Below are 21,003 nucleotides of genomic sequence, written 5' to 3' on the forward strand. Positions count from 1 at the left end.
CTGTCCATGATATGGCCCAAGAAAATATTATGGACCTGATTCATTTGAACTCTAGTAGATCTAAAAAAAATATCATTTAACTGCTTACTGCTCTCAGTTCCAAAAACTCGCCTGAAAGCAAAGGGGGATCGTGCATTTTCGGTTGCTGGACCAAGACTGTGGAATACCTTTCCACCTGACGTCAGATCTGCACCCTCAGTTGATGTTTTGAAAACATGCTTGTTTTCAATGGCTTTTAATTGTTGACTTTGCAAGAAGTAAATTGTTTTAAGCATATTTCTGTTATTGTTTTTTTTTTTTTTTTTACTATTCTCATCTTATGTTGCGGTACAGTCCTTTGGTCTACTTTGTAACGGAAAGGGCTCTATAAATAAAGTTGACTTGAGACTTGAGACTAAATACAACTACATAAAAAAAACTAATAAAAATGACAGAAGCACATAAAAATACTAACATTTTACTAAAATTAAAACTGAAAATTAAAAACAAAGCTCATAATATTAATACATACTATAATAGTACATAATTCTAAAATAACGTTGGCTGACATTTAAGTCTTAATAACAACAACAACAATAATACTAATCATAATAAAACTTTAAAATACAGCTATAAATGAGCTATGGGAACTGAGGCATTATTTTTCTATCTGTAAAAAAGGCATATATTCTACCTAAGCACCTGATCAATATGCTGACAGCCAAGCTTCAAATCAAAATATTTTAATTGCAGTTTAATACAGCAGGTTGCGTCTGGTAACCAGACCAGACAAGTGTAAATTAGCAACATTGAAATCTCGTCTCAGACTGGAAAAGATCCACTCGTTTGTTTGACGTCCTCCTAATGTATATCTACTTCTCACTAGATTATGTGCCTCTTTCCTGGGGAGCCACCAGATCTGCTAATTATGGTCAATGAAAGTGGTTAATGGTCTTGCACATGGGTGGTCCATATCTCTTTAACACATTCATTCTGACTGACCTCACCATTACCACCCATCTTGGGCAGCTGTTTTTCACAGGGGGAAAACAGACCCATGCGCTTCAGTAGAAGAGCAAGTGTTGTGTGCGACCCAGTGCTATGCCTACTGCTATGTAAACCGTCTGTCATGACTGTCTGGGCTTCTTTATAAGAACATCTGCAGCAGCTGCCCTATAAATTCCCAGTGTTGAGAGAGGAGGAACAGAAAGTTCCATTTTTGCCTTGCAGTGTACCATAATAGAGCGGACAACACGGGCCATCCACCACTTCCTCCTCATCTTTAGCTTGGATAACAATAACGACAGACTGTTTCCTTGTATTTTCATTCACATAGGCCCTCTTGATTGTTTCTACCACAAAAATCCCCAGTCGCTCAGGTAAAACATTTCCTGAGCAATCAATGCCCTTAGGTGACTTTCCTACAATAGGTTGCAGTGTTGTAATTTTGAGCTCCAGGCACATTATGTCGTCCCATACGGTACTGTAAAGGGCATTTTTCATTAGCAGTGTGAGATTGCAGGCAGCAGAGACTGCTGAGGTTCCCCCTCACTGCAGATGCTGAATGGGAGATTTGTCTTCTTCTCCCAGCGCTTAGGAAATGCTCCATCTGTGTTTCACAGACTTTCTCCCATGAGTCACCCAAGCTTAGAAAGCCAAAACCAATTACAGCTATGCCAAAAATGACAGTTTCAACTTCATACGAATTGATTATGGAAATAAAAAGGGATTTTGCTGTTGTTATTGTTTTTAATCCTGTATTGGCTTGTAGCCGGTGGAAGATATATGTGTTACACACCGGACCAAAGATTTTTAACCAAAGGTTTGTTGATGACACAAACTTCCAAATATCATGATCCCATTGTGAGGGACCCCTATTGTATAAATATAAAGACGGCTATATATTTAATGTATAAAAAGCAGTTTCACTCTGAAAACTACAAATATATAACTACAAAACAATATATGTGACCCCAAAACCAGCGCAGGTATATTTAATGGCCAACAATACATTTTGTGGATCAGAAGTATTGAATTGCCAAAAATCATTAGGATATTAAGTAAAGGTCATGTTCCATGAATGTAAATCTCCTTCAATTAATATATATCATAAATATATACAAACTAACATTTTGATTAGTAATATGCATTGATAAGAACTTATTATTATTATTATTTATTTATTTATTTATTGCACCATCGGATTCAAGATTTTCAAATAGTTGTATCTTGACCAAATATTGTCCTATCCTAACAATCCATACATCAGTTGAAGGCTTGTTTATTCAGCTCAGATGATGTATAAATCTCAAAATAAAAAAAATTAATTGACCCTTATGACTTATGGTTTTGTGGTCCCGGATCATAATAATAACATAGTATCTGAGGGGAAAAACATATAGCTAATGCTGGAATAAAAAAATGTGTGGCAATAATGAATGTAAAATGTGGTACAATGTGGGAGAGGGGCATTTTTTATATATTAAAAATGGCAACCTTTACATCAACAGCTTACAGACCAGATTCTGAATGGACATCATTCCATCATTCAGTATTTTTTTGACACAAAGAATTTTCTGAATATACATCTTTTTTTGTGTGTTAACAGCAGTATTAAATGGACTGTACATCTATCCCTCCTAACCTTGTTTTCATTCACAAAATGGAAAATAAATAAATAAATAACTATGTGGTGTACCCTGGAATTGCATCACAAATAACAGCTACTAAAAAACCTCTATGAACAGAGTGATTGTGCGCTTACACTCTCAGTCTTATCCCATGTTCCTCTCCAATGCGTTTCCTCATATTAGCACTAAAGAGTTACAAAATCTCCTTTCTGTCGAGCCTGGAAATTTCAGCTGTGTGTGAGGTCTGTCTCTTGCAGATTCCAGAAGATTTGCGTCATTTCCCCGCGTCTCTGTTTGTGTGGTCAACATCACAGACACACCACTGAATCTTTCAAACAGTCTGAATGAGGTGTCTGATAGAAGCGTAATATTTTCTCCCGGCCCCTCATCCACAAGGCATAAGTCTTCTTTTCCATCCAGATTTGTCAGGATCTGTGACAGTCTAGGACTGCTAACTATTAAAACCGTAAGGATGCACACAATTAAAACTTTTATGTAAACTACTAGCGTGTCTCAGAGAGACATAAGCGGCTGATTTGTGGTTGAATTCACCAGCGCCTCATGCTTGCAAAATAATTCTACACTTCTGGAACAACTACATAGAACTTTTGTGATTTCTTTGGACCCGACTTTGGCAACATATACCGCATTCTGTCAGCTATTTACTCGCACTGTTAATTTAAAATGTCACATGGCTCAGAATATTAATGCCTATTGGGTTGAAAGGGCTTCTCTTTTCTTTCGTTTTCCTTCCTGCTACCTTTTCCCCTCATTTTTATATAAATGTAACTATCCACCAGCCAACAGTGGTTACTTAGAAATTATTTTTGAATATTATTGCAATTAAAGATGTTACCCACATCCAAGGCAGCGACAAATGTTGTGCTGCCATGCGTTTCAATGTAGTTGTACAATACTTGAACATTCTCCAAGCTTCTTGAACTAAATCCAGCCCCTTTATCCCTCTTTCTTTGTCTCTCTCACAGGCAATTATACAACCACAAGCACACACTTGAAAAGCACACACTGATCGTCTTGAAGTGGGGTCTATTATGGAATGGCACAGAAACTAGTTTAAGAAAGAGTGCAAATAGCAGAATTACTTTACAAAATACACCATTTATTCATTTATGGAGGTTCCCATCGTCCTCTTGAGACATTGTGACACAAATGATTTAGCTCAGTGAGCTTCATCGGCAAATTCAAGGGTGACCTGAATTGGATGGGCTGGTCTCTTTTGTCCTGCACTGAGATGGAAAGACTGGACGAAAAAAAAAAAAACATATTTACAACCGAAGCGGCGCTCATTATGCCGGGACCCCATAGAGGGGCCTTTTGTTTGTTGACTTGAGCTACAATAAACACATCAAGCATCTAATATAACTCTGCCTGTTCTTCATCAAAGGCCTCGATGGGCCTCTAACTGGTCTGAGACTGATTTGATAAGCAAACAAAACACAAGAACAGTGAAGAAACCTGCTGGTGTTGGCATTTTTGGAGTATTCTGATACAGTTGGTAGGAACGGGCTATTCATCCTTGCAGCTAGACATTCTCCTGCCACTGTTGGGCACTGGCACGGTGGCTTGGGTTTTGTGTGGCTCCTCGGACCAACAGTGTTGCATTACTGAACGGAACAACAAAGGCTTTCTGAAATGCACCAGCTCAGCAGAACCCAATGTCCACGGCCCTGGCACATACTGTATGCGATAGTTCAACAAATCATTCTACTTTAATGCAGGGGAATTATTTCTCTAGTGTTTCAAACCGATTGAAAAAAATCAATTATGCTCGCCAAAGTACAAAATTTAAACAAGATACCGTATCAACTTATTTTAATTTGTGTATATTGTTGTTGTTGCTGGGCAAAAACCTTAACTTTCTATATTTTCTGAATTAAAAAGAAAAAAGGTTTTGTCCTGCAATTCTGACTTATATCTCGTAATTAAAAAAAAAAGTAAGTCAGTATTATGAGTTTATATGACACAATCCTGAGGGGGGAAAAGTAAGCATGCGAGAAAAAAGTCAGAATTGTGAGATAAAAAGTCGCAATCACTTTTTTATTTATATTTTTCAGGATCGGAAACACGCTTTCAAAGGTTTTTCATTCACAATCGATTGAAACCAGCTTAACCAGCTCTGTGTTTTCATTCTGAACATGTTTCAGTCAAGTCTCCAAATAAGTTTTACACTTTCCATTATGCTTTGCACAAGGCTGGATCTGGGGAGAGAAGATTTTGAAATAGGGGTATTTTATGCAATGAAAAAATGAGAAAGAATGAGAAAATAGTGGGACTTGTTAATGTCTAATGTTCTAATATGTTGGCATTTTAAAAGACTTTGTGTTATATGGGTGTTTTGGGGCAAGTTGTGGTGAAATATGGAGCATGTGCTTGGGTTGAAGACCCTTCTAAAAAAAAAAGTAAAAAAAGCAAACTCCAATGGAAATGCTAGGCATGTACACAGCACCATCCTTTAACCTCCAACAACTAACATCACATGTGTAAATAAATGTTATGTTTAACTTTTATTATTATACAATTTGGCTGAACTTGCATGGACAGCGGTTCTTTATGATGGAAACGTTATCTTTTCATGTAGGATGGCAAACTGCAAACTGAGTAAAGACAACTGTAAAATGTCCATATAACATGATTCTACCATGTGGAACCACTGTCCATGACTGAATCGTGTTAAGCCAAAGAGTTATTTTTTTAAATGTACCTTGAGAAAGTTTGACAAAGAAATGACATGGAAGTAAACATGGAATTAAACATGATTTATTTTAAAGGAAAAACTGAAATAGTTTTTTTCTTGTAAACAAACAGCCTTGTAAATTATCTTTTTTTAAAGAGTACTTTTTATAGATTTTATTGTTTTAACCTTGAAAAAACAGTCCTTAATAAACTATGGTAGCCCAAACAAAGAAAATGAAATGAGCATTAAACAATTTTTGACTTGTTTTTCAGTGAAAATTATTTATGTTTATATTTACACATATTTAGGACCATATTATTTCCACCACAACCAACAATATTGCCACAAAATAATAATAATAATAATAATAATGCTAATTTGAAATGAATTCAAAGGTTATTAATTGTGTTTATTTACAAAATGGCATGGAAGCATCACAAGTAGTTGGTCATCAAGCTAAAAGTTTGATCATTTACGGGAAATGTTTCATTTTCATTTTCAAAGTTTTAATTCTGTTTATTTACAAAGAAGGCCCACTCAAGGCAAAGGTGACATACGTTTTATTCCAAAATTGTAATTTCCACCAAGGAATGTTATGAAACACAATACAAATGTGGCCTTGTGGTGGAAATGTTCATGACGTTCATCCAATCAGGGAATTTAATTTCTTAAGTTTAAAGTCCACAGAGACTTTAGTGTCTTGTTACAGAATTTCTGTGATGCTGTAGATTTTAAACATGTAAATGAGATGTTTTAAAGGGATACTCCACCCAAAATGAAAATTTTGTCATTAATCACTCACTCCCATGTTGTTCCAAACCCGTAAAAGTTTTGTTCTTCTTTGGAGCACAACTGAAAATATTTTGGATGAAAACTGGGAGGCTTGTGACTGTCCCATAGACCAGTGGTTTTCAACTCCAGTCCTTGCGCCCCCCCCCCCCCCCATCTCTGCATATTTTGCATGTTTCTCTCATATTACACACCTGATTCAGATAATCAGCTTGTTAGAAGAGTCCTACGTGAATGAACTGTGTTCAGATCGTCAGAATAGTCCATCGGCCATCAGTGGTTCAACAGTAACGTTATGAAGGGACGAGAATACTTTTGTACACAAAGAAAACTAAAATAATGACCTTATTCAGCAATCTGTCTCCTCTGTGTCTCTCCACATCACAATAGCACCGTAGCATAGTTAATGGGACCATCATAAGTCTCCCGATTTTCATCCAAAATATATAAAATTTTGTTCCAAGAACGAACAAAGTTTTTACAGGTTTGGAACGACACGGGTGATTAATGACAACATTTTCATGTTGGGGTGTAGTATCCCTTTAAGAGACTGAGAGCTGCTCCATCAGACTACACACTACACATAAGCATCCTCAGTGACCTCGCAGAGCCCATTCTCACACCATTGCCACATAAGGGAACTGTTTGTAACTCCCGGTATGATACTCTCTCTCTTCTCTCTATGTTTTCGTCTTTGTGTGTGGTCCATCTACAAATAAATCTTCTTCTTATGCAGCCTATAATCAAACAAGATTGCAAAAAAATATCAAATGAACATTAGCTGAGGACCAAATGTTCCCACAAGGATAGTAAAACCTGAAATTTTACATCTGCGGTCTCCACAAAGGAAAAATACACTCTTAAAAATAAGGTGCTTAAAAGGCGTTTCACAGCAATGCCATAGAAGAACCAGTTTTGGTTCCATAAAGAACCATTCAGTCAAAGGTTCTTTAAAAAAACATCTATTTCTAACCTTTTTATACCCTAAAAAAAACCTTCTTTTGCCACAAAGAACCTTTTGTAAAACAGAAAGGTTCTTCAGATGTTAAAGGTTCTTTATGGCACCATTTAGACAAAAAGATTCTTCTATGGCATCGAGAAGCACCTTTATTTTTAAGAGTGTATAAACATACCGGTAATAATAGTCTATGAAAAGTCCCCACAATTCACAGAAACAAATGTGTGTGTGTGTGTGTGTGTGTGTGTGTGTGTGTGTGTGTGTGTGTCACTTTGAAAGATACATTTAATGTTAATAAGCAGTAAATACACTACAAGTCCAAAATTTGGAATAATCAAGATTAGTTAATATTTCAAAAGAAGTCCACCAAGTTTGTATTTATTTGATTACCAATAAGAACAATAATTTGTAAAACATTATTACAATTTCTATTTTTGTACATTTTAAAAATTTATTTATTCCTGCAATGACAAAACTGAATTATTACACACTTATAAATTACACTCTTTTTAGGATACCTATGAATATAAAGTTAAAAAGTACAGCATTTATTGAGAAATGATTCATGTCTGTCACTTTTGATCAATTTAATGCACCCTTGCAGAATAAAAGTATTAATTTATTTAAAATAATAATAATAATAATTGTACTTACACCAACCTTGTTGGTTTCCACAATAATGCAAAGCAGCTCCCATTGACCCAAAACTGCACACCAATATTTTGACTGATTGTCATACTAAAAATAAGTTTTTAGGGAGAACACACAATTTTTCTTTATTTTCTTATCAAATTTGGCCACTAGGGGGAATGCAAACAACAAGCAATCAACTGTGTCCTCTTTGTGTTGTTCACACTGTACTACAGTTCACCACATCCAACAGAGTCGCCTTCATTTGACCCAAATGAAACAGTCAAACTTTCATTATGGCTCCACATTCATAAACGCCACCAAAGGCAGCATCAGTGATCTGCAGCTACATAAATACATCATGTGGGTGGTCATATGCAACAAATATTATACTTTGTCACTGACTTTCAGAAGTTCATTTCATGTTTCGGGTCATATTTAAGCACTGATACCAGATATCAAGCTGAGCACAGACCTGTTCTGCCTATGAGCGGTAAACTAAATACTGCTTGGTGTGTGGTCTCATACCTCCCAGGCTTGTTTCGAGGAACTTGCACTCCTCCTGGGCTCCAAGATGGGAAAAAAGTCCAGCACAATAAAAGGAATGTTCGTCTTTATCAGAGAAACCACGTGTCTCTATTGTGTCAAAGGAGGATGCAAACACAGACATGTCTATAGCTTCGAACGTAAGAAATGATTTCAGGGAAATATTTGAGGTTTGAGGTTTAAGTGTCTTTAACCCATTATACTCAACACATTTGATTTGTTTTAAGATGTATCACACAAAAGTACTCACCATTATTTCAAACCCGTTTGCATTACCTTCTTCTGTAAAACACAAAAGAAGATAGTATGAAAAATGTCTAGTTTTGAGCCTGTATAATAAATGTCAATGCATTTTTTTTTTATTTTTTTTACAAGAACATATTATTTCAGTCTTTCTACTATTTTCTAGCAATTTTGGGGAAAATTGTTTCATCACCAATTTTTTTTCAGTGCAAGGTTGGAACAATAAATTATCCCTTTAAATAATAAGCACATACATATCCACATTTGTTTGAACTGTAAGGACTTGGTAAACACGGGTAAATAGTGCTATTTAAAACCTCTTTGAATTTTGTCATGTCTTATAGACCTGACTCTAGAGACTAGATCCATGCTATAAAAAGGCTGCATTTTAACTGGGTATATGCAATACATACACGCAAACACATGCTTGGTTGATGTCTGCGTTAATCAAGAAAGTCTGATTGTAATTCTGAGTTGTGTTTGTTTAAACCACCTGTCAGTAACAATCCTTGTAATATCAGGAAAGACCTGCTTGCCACAGATGTGAACCAAACGCACAAGAAGACACACACACGAACTGAAGGTGACTTTTGGTTGTGTAAAACTGACTGCGCTCAGACATATAACTATACCAGGGAGTACAGTATTAGCTATTGCAGTGATAAAAATCTACTCTAGAAACAGTCCGTTTGAATCATTTGAAACCAGTTACAAAGTAAATGCACTTATAAAAGTTTACATGTAAACTAGCTATCAAAAAGCTTTAAAAGCATGCTTTTTGTGGGACCTGATCAGTAGGATTTTCATTGTGCTTACAGACTGAAAGAAGACAGGCATCTGCGTAACAAACACAAATGTATGAAGTGTTTATTTTCCCAAGATTTTCCTCTCAGTCGCTGCCACGTGCAAACACCGCTGCTGCACATGTGGCCATACGTCTCCCTGAATGCTGTGTTTGACAGTCAGGAATAATCACTTTCATAATACAAACAATTTCTGGCACTGGCCCTCTCTGTGTAAGCTGTCTGACCAAAAGACAAAAGGTACGTCAGTGAAGCTTTCCAGGTGTTTCACTGAATCTGTGTCAGCCCTGCACCCCACACTGGAGATAACCCCGGTCTGAGGCAGATGAACAGAAGTTCATTTATTCTGGGCTGTCTGAAGGCTCATTATCATCAGTATGCTTGTGTATGATTAGCACCTGGTGTTGATTTTAAAGATAGTTTGAGAAGAAAGATATTTTCATTTCTGTCCATTCTAGTGCTTTTTTTTCGACATTTATTATAGAAGATGTTCATCTGCAGTGCTTAATATACCTGTTACATCAAAAAGACCAATCAGATCTTCTCACATCTCGCTCCCACTATGATAAGAATTGACAGCAAAGTTTAAGAATGAGCTACTCTTAATGCTAGGGAATCGTGGGAATTACAATCCTGAGGAAAAGGGAGCATTGCTGATGGAAGAAGATATTTTAAAGAATGTGCTGTTACATAAAATGAAAGACACAGTTGTCAAAGTAGCTATAATGGGAGATGCCAACTCTCCTGCATTTGTCTCACAGTATGCCACCGATGCGAAATAACAAGACAACACAAAATAAATCACGTTTAATCATCTCATAGGATTTCTCCTCTTTATATAGCATGACTGAATGAAACCGATAGGCTATTCCTGAGTGGACTGCTTTATAGCAGTAAGATTTTACCCAATCCCTTCCGCCCTTTGCAAGTTGCATGTTACTCCTTTCTTATCACGTAGATTTCTATTGAAAATAATGGATTTTATCGTTGAAATTATGGTGAAGAATGGTAACGGAAAATTCACTAAACAGCTGTAATGAAGCAAGCGTAGCTATTCAGTTAATATTGGGGTTGAGCGGTGGAGCGAGTGGACCAGAGCAAACATTTGAAATCTATTACAGTGTGTACTGAGCTTCATGCTTCATTGAGAGTGGGACTGATAGTGGACCAGAAAAAGCCTTCGGAGAGTGTGTGAAAAATTTGTGAAATGTTAGACTTAATGCAAATATCAAGCAAAAAAAAACAAAAAAAAACTTTAGGTTAAAAAAAACACATTATTTTACACATACTGTACATTATTGATTCTCTTCTAAACCCCGCCTTTCTGAAAAGGAGGTGTGCTCTGATTGGCCAGCTATATCCATCAACATCGTGTGACCTAAATTACTTAACAATTGTTTGGGTGACTTTTATGACACGTTTATGATGTTTCGTGTTGTTTTTAAGCTTTAAATCTTTTTTTTTTTGTTTGAAATCTTGCTCGATTCAAAACTAGAGTCATACAAGTTTGGATTCACAAGAAGGTGAGTAAATGATGATGAGAAAAGTTTCACAATGTAATGAAACTTTATTTTTGACAAATATTATACAGTAAACCACTTTTTACTTTAACTTATGGTGCATAAATGTGCATGAGAACAATAGAACTAAATCATCTCAGATCCTTCATCTGCCCTCCATATTGTGGCAGTGTTATTTGACATTCTGCAAATGAGTTTTTGCAGGCATGTTATACAAACCTTGCTGTTATGTGAGTACAGTTTATTGTAACAAAAGAAGGAAAAAGGAAGGCAGTAGATTTTCAGTCACATCAAACAAACTTTCAACATTCAACATTTACCCCATGTCTTTCTGCATTCATATTTCATTCAGAAAATTAATAGGCTTTGGCTAAAAGGAAGCAAAGCATACTCTTATAATGTGTGATATACAACAGCATGGTCTTATTGTCAGAAATCTCCATCAGGATATCACCCTGCAGGTTCCTGGTCCCTGCAGACCTGCAACTGGACCTCAACATCTGCACCACACCCCTTCTCTCCTCTCAACCCATCACTCGATCAGTAAGTGATGTGTTTTTCCCAAATTATTTCATAAGTGCTAACAGGCTCTTAGAGTCACCAGCAATTGTGTGCTGTAGAAAGAAGGTTGTAAATCTACAAGGCAAGCACTGATTGGACCTCAAAACAACTTTTGTGTATAAACACCACACATTTGAAAGCCAGTGGGAGAGGTTTGCATTGTATACTTGACATTTTATAAAACGGTGTGATGAAGGGATAGGAACAGAGTTCATAGCAAAGACATCTAAATAACGAATGCGGTATTTTGCTCATGCTTTGTCCCAGAGTGTATAATCCAAGCATGGCCTGTGGTAAATGACTACAGATGTCTCTCTGTCACATGTCAAAAGCGATAGTAAACATGATGAATAATAAGTCAGAGCATGAAAACATCAGATTTGATTTAACATCAGGACATCGACGTAGTCTCATACACTCATAAATGCCAATGATGCATACAGCTCTCTTTCAAGTTGCAAGTCTTACATTTTTGGTGCTGGCCTGCATATTAAGTACATAACCATAAATGATGTCACATCAGTGACAGTTTGCATAGCTGATGTGTAAAACAGATAGCTTATGTAATATTGGCAGCATCCGGACAGTGAAATTTAGTTTAGAATAATACAATTAGTTAGGGAAAAAGATCTCTGTCAAGAGACTGCAATACAAACCTGTCCGCACAGATTCTACAATAAATAAAGGTTTCTCTATAAAGACAGTACGCCTCTGAGAAGCTCAATCAGCTGCCGAGCTTTGTATATGTAAAACTTTTTTGCCTAAATAACTATGATGCAGCCAATGAATTCACATATATTACAGCCAGCTGTGTTTACTTTATAATTGCCAATCTGAAAATGCTTCAAGGAACAGAGGGTCTTTTAGGGCTCGGAGCCACAGAGTTGCGCGCAAGCTGTAGGTACTTGCGGAGAGCCACGCTGTCATATAATTCACTGTAAAATTGACTCTGTTTTTGGAGAGTATTTAGTTTTTGCAGCAAATTGCCTGCAGCGATTTACTATGAACTGATCAATTGTAATACGTTTGAAGAAATAGTTTGATGAAAATTTGCTGAAATTATACTCACGGCCATCCAATGGTTTGTTTGTTCATCAGAAAAGGTTTGGAGAAATTTTGCATTACATCACTTGCTCACCAGTGGATCCTCTTCAGTGAATGGGTGCCGTCAGAATGAGAGTCCAAACAGAGCTGAAAAAAGCACAGCTCCTCTCCTTATGAAGTTAAAAAGGAGAGTTTGTAATAAAAAAAATTTTAATACAAAGACATGTTTAACTTCAAACTGTTGAGTCCTCTTCCAAAAAAGAAATCTCGTCTGAATTAGGAGAGAAATATGCACAGCTCAAGCACCGTTTACAAGCCACAATAGTCCAAAAAACACAGACAGGCAACTGAGATCGGCTTGATTTGAGAAAGGGTAAATGATTTAATGAGATAATAAAAAGAAAAACTGAGTTGATCTTTATCATTATAGGGTGGTTGTGTACACAACCTGCCAACACACATTTCAGTTCAAACAACTTGTAAAAATGCATGTGGCATCAGATGACCCCTTTGAACACCATAATGGATTTACTAACAAACACACAGCTTTTCACTTCACAAGACTGTAATTGATGGACTGGAGTCATGTGGATTATTGTGATGTTTTTATCAGCTGTTTGAACTCTCATTCTGACGGCACCCATTCACTTCTGTGAATCCATTGGTGAGCAAGTGATGTAATGGTTTATTTCATCAAATCTGCTTAGATAAAGAAACCAACTTACTATATGTACATCTTTGATGGCTTGAGTAACTTGAGTAAAATTCCTGCAAATGATTTTTTGGCCAAACTATGTCTTTAATACAGTCTTCATTAGATTATTCTACCATCAGGCACTCTTTTGCCGGAATTTACCATGCGTTGTTATGTATAGTAAAGCAAATCAGTTTTTAATATTCTGTCCCTATGGATGAGATGAAAGTCCGTAGAGCGGGACACACCTCACAGCCATGATGCAAGGACCTCTCATTGGGTATAGAAATATACTGTGTAATTAGTTCATAAATCTGTGACCTTTGGTGTGCCTGGACGCTGTGGAATTACTCACATGATAATGAGAATGGAATAATTAATTCACTGAGGGTCTTGTCAGTTTTTAGTCACTTTCAGTATCACATTTGCCCCTATCATGGTTCATTTTTGTCAAAAATGTTTCACAAATAAAGGCTATATGACATTTTAATTTACATTATCCCCAAATGAATTCTGAAGATAATGGTTCTAGAAATTAAACATTTGTTATTACATTTAAATCACACAAAAATATGCAATGTAAAACATTTCCACCACTGAAAACATCCAGCCTTCCCACTAAGGTAAATAGGCAGTTTTTCTGAAGTGCTCTCCTTTCTCTAGTGTCACACTGATTATACAAGAGCCACACAATCGCAGAGGAAATTGGAGAGTAAACACTGGCAGAGAAGTGCTCAGAGCTGTCAAACACATCTATGTGATTGAGCACAACTGTGTGCTATAGAGTAAACACTGGAAAAGTCATGGGTACATCGCTGTAGTGGGAACCATGGCAAACTACAGGACTGTTGGGAGAGATTGAGTGAAACATAGTGCTCAGGACAGATCATATAGCTCAGAGAATCCAGCAGAGGAAGTTAATGATTAATAGTCCAGTTTTTTTTTCCTTTCTGGAGGAAAATAATATGGCTGGAATAATTTCCTGATGGTGGAAATGGATTCTTCATAACGATGTATCTTATTTTTGTACTAATGTCCAGGTTTTCCTCCCATAGTCTCCTAAACAGATGACTTCCACCAATAATTGTTCACTGTACAAACCCGATTCCAAAAGTTCGGACACTGTACAAATTTTGAGGAAAAAAGGAATGGAATAATTTCCAAATCTCATAAATTTATATTTTATTCACAATAGAATATAACATATCAAATGTTGAAAGTGAGAAATTTTGAAATGTCATGCAAAATATTGGCACATTTTGGATTTCATGAGAGCTACACATTCCAAAAAAGCTGGGACAGGTAGCAATAAGAGGCCAGAAAATGTACATATAAGGACCATTTTGCAACTTATAAGGTCAACTGGCAACATGATCGGGTATAAAAAGAGCCTCTGTGAGTGGCAGGGTCTCTCAGAAGTCAAGATGGGCAGAGGATCACCAATTCCCCCAATGGTGCGGTGAAAAATAGTGGAGCAATTTCAGAAAGGAGTTTCTCAGAGAATAATTGCAAAGATGTTGAAGTTATCATCATCTACAGTGCATAATATCATCCAAAGATTCAGAGAATCTGGAACAATATCTGTGTGTAAGGGTCAAGGCCGGAAAACCATACTGGATGCCCATGATCTTCAGGCCCTTAGATGGCACTGCATCACATACAGGAATGCTACTGTAATGGAAATCACAACATGAGCTCAGGAATACTTCCAGAAAACATTGTCGATGAACACAATCCACCATGCCATTCACTGTTGCCGGCTAAAACTCTATAGGTCAAAAAAGAAGCCATATCTAAACATGATCCAGAAGTGCAGGCATTTTCTCCAGGCCAAGGATCATTTAAAATGGACTGTGGCACAGTGGAAAACTGTTCTGTGGTCAGACGAATCAAAATTTGAAGTTCTTTTTGGAAAACTGGGACGCCATGTCATCCACACTACAGAGGACAAGGCCAACCCAAGTTGTTATCAGCGCTCAGTTCAGAAGCCTGCATCTCTGATGTTATGGGGTTGCATGAGTGCATGTGGCATGGACAGCTTACACATCTGGAAAGGCACCATCAATGCTGAAAGGTATATCCAAGTTTTAGAACAACAAATGCTCCCATCCAGACAACGTCTCTTTCAGGGAAGACCTTGCATTTTCCAACATGACAATGCCAGACCACATACTGCATCAATTACAACATCATGGCTGCGTAGAAGAAGGATCTGGGTACTGAAATGACCAACCTGCAGTCCAGATCTTTCACCCATAGAAAACATTTGGTGCATCATAAAGAGGAAGATGCGACAAAGAAGACCTAGTTGAGCAACTAGAAGCCTGTATTAGACAAGAATGGGACAACATTCCTATTCCTAAACTTGAGCAACTTGTCTCCTCAGTCCCCAGACGTTAGCAGACTGTTATAAAAAGAAGAGGGGATGCCACACAGTGGTAAACATGGTCTTGTTCCAACTTTTTTTAGATGTGTTGATGCCATGAAATTTTCTCAATTTAAACATTTGATATGTCATCTATTTTGTACTCTTAATAATAAAATATTGAAATTTGAAACTTCCACATCATTGCATTCTGTTTTTATTCACAATTTGTACAGTGTCCCAATTTTTTTGGAAACGGGTTTGTATTTTTATATGTGTGATATGCATAGTATAAAACCTGCCATATTCACACGATACACTTGATGAAAAAGGGCAGCAAGACAAGGAATTCCCATGTTTTGGCACTGACTTGTTCACAACTGTAATCCACCTGTGCACTATAAAGACAACTCTCATTAATTGCATTTTCCTTTGCCCTGTAGCCAGGAGCCAGTGCTCTCAGTACGGCCAATATCCAAACTGCCCAGCTGGGAATGGGAAAGGGAAGTCAATACAAGTGAACTACACAATTACTTACAGTTCTTGTCTACAACTTGGCACAGGATTTAAACATAATTGATTGTAATAATGTTTCATGTATTTTGCATTCTTGTAGCTCAAAGAGTAGAGCAAGACGTTACACCAAGGTTATGGGTTTGATTGCCAGGGAATGCATGAACCGATAAAATTAGGTAATATCTTCAATGAAGTGTTGATCGCTTAGAATAACAGTGTAAGCCAAATGTAAAATTCATGTTTAATGTATTTTTGCTTTATGAAAACAAGCAGAATGTTATGCACACAAAAGGGTGTAAAATTCATATTAGCTATCCAAAAAAATATGTAATCTAGGTGGCGCTCTATTCATGTTTATGTAAAAGTAAAATGTTCAAAAACTGTCTCTACAACTAATCAGAACTATTAAAATTTTACTAAATGAAATTAATGAAATTATATAAACCATTGCCTTGCTAAATATGGCCACAACTCTACAAAACAATTTATCGGTGAAGAGAACAACAGATCTTTAATGGACTGAAAATGATGTTTGCATGACAAATGTTTGCGTGATTTTAAAGGCTATTTGTTGGTATAAGTTCTTGCAATAACAAAGAATCTTCTGAATGTATGTTGTGCAAAGAGAGAGAGAGAGCAAGAAAAGAAAGCATAAAAGAAAGCAGAACAGCCAAATTAAACTATGAGAAAACAAGAAGAGCTAAAGAAATAATCACAAAATAAAAGAAAGAAAAAAAAATAAAAGGTAAAGAAACGAACAAGAAAAGAAAAAGTAATCAAGAAACAGAAATATAAATGAAAAACAATATGTAAAAAGAAGAATGAAGGAGAGGTGGACAGACTGACCACAGAAAGAAAAAGAAACAGACTAGAAAAAATAACAAAGAAAGAAAGAAAAGAAAAGAAAAGTAAAGTAAAGAAAAGAAAAGAAAAGAAAAGACACAAGTGGAAAAGTGTTGTGTTGCCTCTGCCCCAGAAACGGCTCGTCTGTGTTTTTCTTCTCTTGGAGGTTTGTTCTGGCTCTTGGACGCGGCTCGAGTCGGACCCAGCGCTCGGACTCTGTAGAAAGTGGGCTTTGCTTCTTTAAGACTCCCCTGAAGTCTGAGATGCACACACGAGGGCTCGCTGCTTGGGTGGTCTCTCTACTTTGGTGAGCTGTTGCTAAGCAGCTAATAATAGTCGTGTTTGCTGAGTAATTTTTGCCCTTCTGGAACCAATCAGAGTCCAGGAACCCCAGCCCTCTGACAGCCCCGGAGGCGGGATTTCGAATGGCTTTGCCACGCCCCTCCTCTGTCTCCGAATGGATAGTGATCTTTTTTCACATCTATTGAATCTCTCAGAGATCGCCTTGTCGCGCGGCCTGAGGAGGGACCACATAGAGCACAGAATGCTTCAGCCAGCGAGAGATCGACGTTTCCACAGCATCCACTTCGCCTTCTGATATCGCGGACTTTCCAGCGGACGGCGTGAAAGTGGGGAATTGTTGGAGACCTCCAGATTCGCGAAATGTTGGAATGGAAGGCGCAGACTCTGACTCGCCGTCTCAAACAGGAGTATGAAGTGCTTCGCGGATCTGGGATCAACGAGAGACAAACTTGGTTTTCTTCGGATATCACTAAACGCTCGCGGGGAAATACACTAGCGCGGATAACGAGAAGTTCGGCGCAGACTTTGCAACATGGCCTCGGCTGTTAATGTGTCCTCCGAGCAGGAAAACAGAGACCCCGATCGGCCGAGGTTAACGCGGAGAAATAGGGGCAACTATCGGACCGCCGCGGCGGATTTGGAGTATTTGCAGCGGCCGAGCTATTGCGATGCCGCCTTTGCATTGGAGCAGATTTCAGAGGTGCTTTTATGTTTGCTTCGTTTGTTGGGAATGCTCTGACAAAGTGCTCAACTTTAGTGAAGTCGCTAGGTAACGGGATAGCCACGGCACCGATGGGGGTGTCTATGCGGGAAGCAACCTGTAGCCGCTCGAGGGGTTCGCTGCGTTAGTTCCCCGCTATTCCCATCTGTCGCGATTCAGTAATCGTAACGCAACTGTCAGACGAGAAGCCGAGTTCGGAATGTGAAGCGAAGGGTCTAAAGTTTTGTTAGTGATGTTGGCCCTAGATGATTGAAGCCCCCTCATATATGATCTACACGGGGAGTAGTTTTCGTCCCGTACTGCTCAGTGTCGATCCATGTGGCTACCCTCTTCCGTTCACAAATATTGTCGTAACTCCCTATGTGATGGCTGCAGCACTTCCCAAATCACCTCGCATCGCGTCCCTTCAGCAATGCGACCCACGTGCATCCCCGATATTGCATGGCTTTGGACATTGTAACCTGTTTCCCTGATACAGTGTCTAAAGGATGCAGTCTGACACATTGCAGCAAGACTCAGATTTAAGTTTAGTTTATGCGTGGAAGACTCAATTGAATTATACTGTTTGAAAGCCGAGAGAATGGCACGAGTAGTATGGAAAGCCGTTTTAACATTTAGTCACTGGAATTAAGTGGCATTTATTTTTGTTAGCTACTAATACTTATTTGTTTCTAGGAAGTCATATTTTTTCAGTTTCTTTAGTAATAACTGTTTGTCAGTTAGTAGTCATCATTCTTTTGCTTCTAGTCACAATCCAAAATAATGACAAATAACAATCTTATTGTTATTGGTGGCATTTGCCATTACATTTTTTGGGGAATCTGTGGTTCAAACATGATGGTTGATTTTTATGTACTATATAAGCCAGCTTTTATTTTAGCACTTATTTGTAAGACACTTACATCTGTCTGATTCTAATAACATTACAAGACTGATTGTGCCTTTTTGATTGTCATATGTAATTACCAGCCATAACAGCTACTCAGTAACTAAAGAATAAATACTTGCAACTAATGAATAGTTACAATTAATACTGGAATAGATACTAATCTGAAGTTGGAGTTGGAGAATTCAAATTTGCCAAACAAACAACTTATTGCAAAGGACTAAGTCTTACTAGTATCTAATAAATAGTTATTACTTGTGACACTGAAAAAGTTATTATTGGGTTACTTACTGGTAATTAAAAATAAATACTTGAAATAAATAATTGTTAAAATTGCTTGCCACAGAAATAAATAGCGCTTGAAAGTGTGTAGAGGCTACGTTTGAAGACTTTGGTGTTTATACATAACTCTAGTTGTTTAATACATTTCAAGTAATTATTTTCAAAGAAAGAAAAAAAGTTTATTCCTTATAATACAGTTATTTAAACCCAACTTTAGCTTATTTTCTGCAGGTTATTCGAAAAACCATGACTATTCAATGATGGAATTGAGTTTAATCTTTCTAATAAGGTGATGAGTTTAATATTTGCTCTCTCTTGTCTTGTAGGGGAAGGCGACTGGGAGGAAAGCGCCGCTGTGGTTGAGAGCAAAGTTTCAAAGACTTTTGTTTAAGCTTGGCTGTTACATACAAAAGAACTGCGGAAAGTTTTTAGTTGTGGGCCTTTTAATATTCGGAGCTTTTGCTGTTGGCTTAAGGGCAGCTAATCTGGAGACGGACGTGGAGAAACTCTGGGTAGAAGGTAAGAAGCTGTTTTCCTTGTACTTTAAGCCTTTCTAATACGTTTTCCCCGCAAGTGTAATCTAGACCCGAAGCAGTGGATGAGGTAGGGGTCTGTCATGTAAGCTGAAGGAAGTGTTTATTGTATAGAAATCTGGCAGAAATCCAGATTAAACGTGAAAAGAATGTTTTTCGCTTCGAATTTGCCTCACGCGCACGAACGCAGTGTGTTTATGGAACCCGATAGCGCGCGCGCGCCGAATGTTTCCAAGTTCGATACATCAGTGGATATATGATTTAGAGAGCAATGTGAGTGTTTTTTAACACGAATAGCCGCCATTTTGTGAGTGTGTGCGAGTAAGTGTGTGTGTCTGCCTCCAAGCAGTTGAATCTGATCCGCGCTGCTCACAGAGCCTGTGTGTGGTCCTGTTTTGGACAGCGTTCAACTTTCCAAAAAGATTTGTCTCAGAGTTTCAGTAGGAACCGAGCGAACTGCAGGCAGAAACGTGCACCCAGACCCGACACAGACTACTGCACACAGGCAGCTAGAAGAAAGTTTAAAAGAAAGTTGTTTTATTTATGAATAAGTCAGTTGTGTGAAGTCGGGGCCGTAGTGTGGGTGGTGATTTTTTTAAGGGGGAGGGGCAAACAGGCCGTTTTGCTTTGATCTACATTCCTGAAGTTTAAAGAACCTTTGATAAGACCATGGATGATATGAGGGCTTTCCTTTTAGATTGTTTTGCACTCATTATTTTTATATTATGTTAGTATAATTGGATGAGTTGGCTTTTAGTGTATTTTGGACTGTAAATACATGCCATGTTATGTTTATCCAGGGCTGATATTAAAGTCAGTGGTGTGTGGTAGATTTATGAAACGAGGAGACAGTCACTTCTCTGTTTTTGTGTATTAAACATACTTTACATTTTTACACTTTTTTTATGTCTCATTTAGTTGTAGATCACTGTTTCAAGTCGAAAGAAGTGATGTTTGAGTGGTTGAGCAGTTTATTCTGTAACTGGTTTATGAATCCACACCATTTTGACCAATTCAGTGCTATTTGCCAACCTTACTGAGCACGATAGGTGGCTGTTGTAATGATAATGTTGTTATAATTGACCGATTGTCAACAGTAATTGACCTATCATAATAAGGCACATCCTGTCATGTGACTGTCATGTGACTTAGTATTTTTCAGTTAGCCCCCAAGAAACATTATTACCTTATAGAAATGAGAGATTTTTTACACTAATTGATATTGCTTTTTTATATTGTTACGTAACTGCTAATTTATTATGTCCTCACAGTTTTATTTAAGGAGGCACTGCTTCCCTTGGAGAAAATGTCCTTGATGAGTTGTTTTTTAAAAGCTGTATTTCTGCATTTTTGAACTGGGAAGGGAATCGTTTTATTGGCTTTATGATCTCACTGGCCTCTCTTTTTTTTTTCTTGTTTTACTTCACTGATTTGGCCTTGAGCAGACCCTTTTTCATCCAAA

General features: G+C 37.5%; 1 protein-coding gene across 1 annotated transcript in view; it reads left to right on the forward strand.

The window, feature by feature from the left end:
• The first annotated feature begins 17,263 nt into the window (after window positions 1-17,263).
• The window catches only part of ptch1 (patched 1), a 53,077-nt gene continuing 49,337 nt past the window's right edge, over window positions 17,264-21,003 (forward strand). The window contains exons 1-2 of the mRNA XM_052563850.1: window positions 17,264-17,819; window positions 19,335-19,527. Of these exons, the coding sequence (XP_052419810.1) occupies window positions 17,652-17,819; window positions 19,335-19,527 (361 nt within the window). The 5' untranslated portion in view covers window positions 17,264-17,651. The remainder of the gene's footprint in view (window positions 17,820-19,334; window positions 19,528-21,003) is intronic.

This window comes from Carassius gibelio, chromosome B8 (assembly GCF_023724105.1).
Source record: "Carassius gibelio isolate Cgi1373 ecotype wild population from Czech Republic chromosome B8, carGib1.2-hapl.c, whole genome shotgun sequence".
Taxonomy (NCBI): Eukaryota; Metazoa; Chordata; class Actinopteri; order Cypriniformes; family Cyprinidae; genus Carassius; species Carassius gibelio.